Below are 6,333 nucleotides of genomic sequence, written 5' to 3' on the forward strand. Positions count from 1 at the left end.
AATGCAAAAAGAAAAATAAAAGTCTATGAGGTTAAACTGACCAGCCTGAGTTAACTGCATTGAATTAAAATAGCGATGGAGGGAAACTAATCTGAGTTAACAGTTCTAGTTCAAGTTTATAAGGGAACCAGGGGTTGAAATTGTTAGCTGATTTTGGAAGTTCTTGTATTAACAACTCTGAGGTAAGACAGGTGTGCCCCCCCCCCCCACCCCATCATCTTGGTTTTGTCTCTTTACCGGTTTTTGGTGAGAGCAGGCCTATTCCATGTAGATTCCTTGGTTCCTTAAGGAACTGTTGATTTCTTGAAATATTTCTTCTATGTTCTCAGAAATGCCTCAGCTCTTCCATACTGTATTTGCTGTTTGGCACTTCCCACTTAACTCTGTCCTTTGGTCTTAAAACTCTTCCATTGTCCCAGCAACTCCCTTTTGAAACAATTATTTACACTTAGTTTGGTCAGAAATAGTTCCTTCGTTGTACTGTGGGCCACTGCTACTTTGGAGTTGCTCTGTGGAATTAGAGCAAAGCATGGCCCAAGTAATTTCATATGGAGGGGAGGGTAAGGCCCGGGTCGGGTGCTGAGGGCAGTGCAGAAACCCCTGTAAGAGACAATTATGAAATAACCTGCTCCCAGAGGAGGTTTCTTCCTAGTCACTGCCAATAAAAAGCTGGCCTGTTTTTAGAGGTTCTCCTCTGTTTCTGAAATGTATGCTATCCTGCCTAGAGTGATTTATTTTAATGGTGTGAATGCAATGCCCTTTAATAATCTTCTGTGCACTTGGAACAGCTTGTGATGTTGAGATCTGTGGATCTTGGGTGTGTTGCAGTTTTTAACATGATTGCTGTTCAGTTTTGCTGGGATATGCTCTTGCTCTTGTTTTAGGAGAAGGTAAGCAAAGTCCTGTTTTGTCTACTGATATGGCCAAGGCCTTTGGTGACATTCCCTGATGTGCCATTTCCCAAGCAGACCATGTCTGTCAGGAGTAACTTACTATCGTAAACCTAATGTTTCCATCACTCTTCTGCAAATACTTTATAGCATGTTTAAGAGAGAGAGATTAGAGCAGAACACACTGTTCTTAAGCAACGATAGGCCATTGATTTTTATATAATGACATTATGTTTTTAGGCTGTATAAAGAACTTGATGGAAAATAACAATGTTTTGTTTGCTTTCTTGACAGCTTCTAATAGCAGTTCACTGAAACCTCCATTTGCTATACTAAATACAGCAATGTATTTAGTATTCAAATTATTCTGTTCATTGTACATGATGTCAACGTGTAATTTTGGTGGGAGCAGTCTAATGAAAGAGTAGAGCTAAATCCAGCCCACACTTCTCAGGGAGAAGGTAGCCTAGTACCTCCAGTCACATACCCATCAATGACGCATCAACGTCACTGCAGTCTGTTTTCTTTGGGTCATAAGGGGTAACCAAACCAAAACTGCAAGATCATTTTACTGAGTGGTTCCCCTACTGTAGTCTTTTCATATCCCAAAGAAAGTGGGTCAGGCCCCAAGTTTTACTCCCTGATTGATTAAAAAAATAGGAATTTTAGCTACATAGTGATCCTTAGTACTGTCTTAGAGGAAGAAGTGTCATCATCTCAGCTAAAAGAACTAGAAGCACTTCTGCTGACTATGCTGGTATATTCCCAATACTGTTTCAGCAAGTGCAAAATAGATGCAATGCTGCCCAAAGCTGACATCAATAGCAACTGCCTGGACTTCCTTGTTTAAAGCACATTAAGCACAGTTCACCAGGAATGTGTGTTCTTGTGCTTGGCCCGCTGTGGTGGTTTTGCATGTTCACAGCAGAATTCCCATATTTATAGGAGTGCAGGGAAGAGATTTGGAGTCTGTCCCCTTGGAGAGGTTCTGTATGCACAGAAGTGCCTTCAAGTAGACGGGGTAGCTAAATGCAAGTGATTTGGAAGGATAATCTCTCTGCAGAGCAACTCTAGAACATGAAGAAAGGGAAAGGGACAGTGGTTTCTGCAGCTCTCCAGGTATAAAAGCAGTGGTGATGTCAAAGTCCTTAAGTCTGGTAGCACAGACTTCATCCCACAGTCCCAGTGTAGGAGGAAGAGCTGTGTTTGCTCTCTTACCCTGAAACAGCAGGGCAATTCAAACAGGTCTGTTCTCTCTTTTGCTGTTTTCAGCCTCTCCATTCCTTTGTACGGCTACCCCAGAAGTGAACTCCAGCCTTCTGTTAGTGGCTTCTTTTATCTTGCTGCTAACAGTGAAGAGAGACACTGTGCCACCCTGTGTCTAGTAGGAACAAGTCTCCTCATCTAAAATAGCTTTAGAAGGGGGAAGGCTGGGAAGAATTAAAAAAAAAAAAAGAAAAGAAAAGAAAATAGTCAAAGGTTGTGACAATAAGTTTAATTTAAGATAACTACTTATGAGTCAGTTTGCTGATTCTGCTCCATTTGGGAGCACAGGTTATTGTACTCCTCTGGACTGACAGCGTACTGTGAAAGAACTTGTAGAAATTCTTCGAGTGGACAGAGACCTGCCCTGCATCCTTTCACCACTTGTTCCTGCAAAGGCAAAGAAACAAAAATCACAGACCCTGCACATAGCCCTTTTTTGGTGGTTGTTACCGATGCATTCTGCAATAGGGAAATATGCTAGTCAAAGCAAACACAGAGGCAGATGTTAAAAGACTTTGCCTAAAACTCACAGTAGGTCAACTGCCAGCTCAAGGGAAAAGGCTAGCAAGCACGTGCTCTAGCTGTCTTACTGTGTTATTTGGCTTGACTGATGGCATGCTAAAAACAAGTCTTGTGTCACAGCTTTATGCAAATGCATGGCAAAACCAAATGACCATAATCTGCATGATGAACTTCCCCTGGGCTCTTACCTCTCCATGGTAAGACATGCGAACAAACCACTCTTTGGATTGCTGGTGCTGATACAGTTCCAGGGTCACATCTGCAGCGTAAGGTGGCCACTTGTGATCAAAGGTGCCCAAGGCCACCAGGAGAGGAATAAGGGTAACGTCGTGAGAAGCATAGAGAATGAGCTTTCTGATAAAAAAGGGAAGGGGAAAAAAAACCTTAAAATGTTAGCTGTGTTCCCCACGGATAGTCAGTATCACTCATGCTTTTTCTAGCAGATAAGCACTCATTCTCTTTACCCACACATCAACATCCTTCTGAACTAGCTCTTCATACTGACAGCAAGTCAGAATTTATAACGATTAGAAGAAGAGATCTGCCCTGTACCTGGCCTTTTCAGCTGGAGATGAGGGATCTGTTGCTTCTGTAATGTTCTTCTGTAAGGTATAGAAAAGGAGACCAACACTCATCTGAAGAACTTCTCTATAAAAGAGGTAGAAATAAATCTACTAGCTTTTTTTTTAACCTTCAAATTAGGTAGTTTCAAATGAACACCTTGGAACCTGCTTTTCTCTTACAAATTGATAAAGTCTGCTGAATGCAGCTAAGAACCATTAAATGTGATTCCTACAGTTACTTTTTTATTTCAACAATTGCTTAGTCACCACAGAGATTCTTATGTGATTGCAGATTGGGAGGGGAGAGGTGTTAACAAGGCAGTCTCACGAGATGTGGTCCACATAAAGGAAGAACCAGAGTCCTTGATGTTCTATATCCTATTTTGTATCCCTAGTTGTGATTATGTATGCATGGATTTCAACTAGGGAAGATAACCATAGCTGACTGCAAAAGAGCAACGGAAGGTGGGGTTTTTTTGTTTGTTTGTTTTTGATGGGGAGGGGAAATGTAAGGATAAAAAAGCAGCTATGTTTAAAAATTTGTTTTTATTGTAGTCCTGAACGAAGAGATGATGTTTGGACAATTTCTGGTGTGAAGAAATGCCCTCTACCTAATGAGTACATCAGTGGGAATGGAGAATGAGCATGACTGTGGCTCTCCTAGATGTTGTGAGACTGGGGGAATTTAGTCTCTCAGTACCTGAAATCTCTCATATAAATTAAGGAAAAGGCTAAGAACAACTGCCCTAACAGAAAAGGGGAACATCCTATGCCACCAACTGAGAAGAGCTGGTGAATAGAGAAGCTGGGAGTGAAGCTGAAAGGAAAACTGCTGCTAAGCTAGCAGCTCAGACACCTTTACAAATAACTGCAAAGCAGGTAACTTAAGTATGTAGCAGCTGATTCTTTTGCAAGCTATCTTATGTGTGTGCAGGGCCTGGCATCACCTTTTCCACTAGCATCAACACTTCTCAGCCAAGCCATGCAGGTGCCATCCCTGGGATAAACCGTGTCATGCTGGAATTCACATTGTAGCTGTTTGTCCACAGGGACAACCTTGCTCATGCAGCCTCAGCTTCAGGCTGGAACCTTCTAGTCTCCTCTGCTTTTGGCTGTGATACAGGTTCACTCAAACAACTGTGGCAACCGAGGAATTTGCCGCTTGCCACAGTGGCTTACTACGGCTCCTTGGAGGAGATTACTCCCTCCACAACTGTCAGCAAAACAGGACATAAGCCCATATTTTGGCGTCCTCAGTGTGGACTCCCGTGCCCTAGCTCACGCTTGTGACCCAAGGCGCTGGACCCTGCACTGAGATGGCTGAGGCACAAACCTCCTGAGGGGGCAGTAACCTCTCGTGTGGGAATGCGGCTGATCGCAAGGACTTCTTACATCTGCCACAGTAAGCTGGTGTAGCTCATCCACCTTGTGTAAGCCCAAGAGAGCCCCCAAAGTTGGAGGCAAGGATACAGGCTATCACCTTGAACTTTCCTCCAGAAGGAAAAGCACTGAGTCAACAGAGCGACGCTCAACTGTCTGCCGGAAGTTCTTCAGCACAGGGCAGCTTGGCAAATTGTGCACCTGGAAGAAGAGTAGACAATGTAACAACAGGTAGCCAAGCCTGAAGACAGATGGATGACTGTCCACAGAAGGCAGCTGGTACTATAGTATGCCCTGCAGTATTCATGTGGGGAGTCCTTGTACGGTTTTTAAACATACAGATTTGCTCCATGTACCAAAATGATGGATGTTTGTTCTTGAGGCTACACTTATGTGAAGGGAGTGTAACAGGCCTTGAACTATTCAACTTACAGACCAGCAGGTCTAATTACTGTTAGCTCCAGCAAAAAGTGGGTTATTAAGGGGTGTATAAATATACCCAACTCCCTTCCAGTAGCAGAAGAAATCTGGCTCAGGGATGGTATGCTAGAACCAGGATGAAGATGACCTTGCGTAGATGCTAACCACCAAAAAAAGAGAACGCAATTTGTAATGGGGTACAGGGCCCAACTGCCCTCTTTGCTCTGCCTCATTACATTTGAAAGAGATAATGGATTTTAAGATAAGAACATAAATATGGGAGATGAGTCTTCAGCCATTCTAGAGCAAAGCTGACTTTGCATCTTGCTTTTACGAAGGTTATGCTATTTCTATAAGTCTGCTGGATTGCATGGAAGGGTATGGGGACCCCCACTGGTACCAGTGGGTGTTAGCGCCTTGTGGCTTGCTCCATATGCATGATTTCTTTCTGTGACATTGCAGCAGATATACCTCAGCTCACCTGCTCAGCAAGAATGTTATCAAGGAGAAGAAAAAAATCTACAGACTTATCACCATCAATACCCATCTTCTCCTTAATTGTTTTCAAGTCATCCGAGATGCCTGGCTGTAGCTGAGCATTCTTCAACTTCTCCCTGTCAGAGGATTAAGAAGAAAAAAAACCCCAAAACTTTCACATTTCAGACTTTTTATCTCTTTCTGTTTCTTCAGGTCTTTTTGTGCTCCCATCGAAGTGGAGTTGCCTCCCATCAGTGAAGGATAGAAGAGAACAGAAGTGCCACAGGATACTGAGGAATTCCTGGTGTTGGCATCTCAGTGGCAGAAAGGGCAGATACTGTGTCTGAATGCCAAGGATCAGAGCCTGCTATTAGCTCTTACAGAGGTGGGGGAAAAAATCGATATGAGATGTGAACATCTCAGAAGAAGAGGTTCCTGTAAGTGAGGGCTGTGTATCATCAGTTAACACATCTTGTCATACTGGAACATGGCAAATCTCTCCAGGGAGTAGCCTTTGCCTTAACTGCCTCATGAGAGAAGGGTTAGAAGCTTTGAGCTGACTTCTGTAAGGTGTGGGAAAAGGGAAAAAACTAGAGACCCACTTGTAACAAATTCACCACTCCCTTTGTTAGAAGCTATCTGCCCCCTTTACACTGTTTTAAACTTCATTTAATAACATTTAGCTGCTGTTTAGCTGAAAATATCAGTGTTAGCCACACACTTCAAATATGTTGCATGGGTTTTCTTTTGTTTTCTCTGCCTCTGCTTTGTTAGGGAGGGGGCAGGAGGAGTTTTTTTTTTTTTTTTTTTTTTTT

General features: G+C 42.9%; 1 protein-coding gene across 10 annotated transcripts in view; it reads right to left on the minus strand.

The window, feature by feature from the left end:
* Positions 1-2,365: 2,365 nt before the first annotated feature.
* Positions 2,366-6,333, minus strand: part of ACP6 (acid phosphatase 6, lysophosphatidic) — an 8,975-nt gene continuing 5,007 nt past the window's right edge. For 8 of the 10 annotated variants that reach the window (XM_026083420.1, XM_026083411.1, XM_026083412.1 and 5 more), the window contains 5 exons: positions 5,523-5,655; positions 4,722-4,822; positions 3,231-3,326; positions 2,867-3,032; positions 2,366-2,543 (listed from right to left, as the gene is read on the minus strand). In XM_026083420.1, coding sequence (XP_025939205.1) covers positions 2,403-2,543; positions 2,867-3,032; positions 3,231-3,326; positions 4,722-4,822; positions 5,523-5,655 — 637 coding nt within the window. In that variant the 3' untranslated portion in view covers positions 2,366-2,402. The remainder of the gene's footprint in view (positions 2,544-2,866; positions 3,033-3,230; positions 3,327-4,721; positions 4,823-5,522; positions 5,656-6,333) is intronic. The other 2 variants (XR_003256278.1, XM_026083413.1) reach the window with 2 other exon arrangements.

Source organism: Apteryx rowi, unplaced genomic scaffold (genome assembly GCF_003343035.1).
Source record: "Apteryx rowi isolate R43461 unplaced genomic scaffold, aptRow1 scaffold_60, whole genome shotgun sequence".
NCBI lineage: Eukaryota > Metazoa > Chordata > Aves > Apterygiformes > Apterygidae > Apteryx > Apteryx rowi.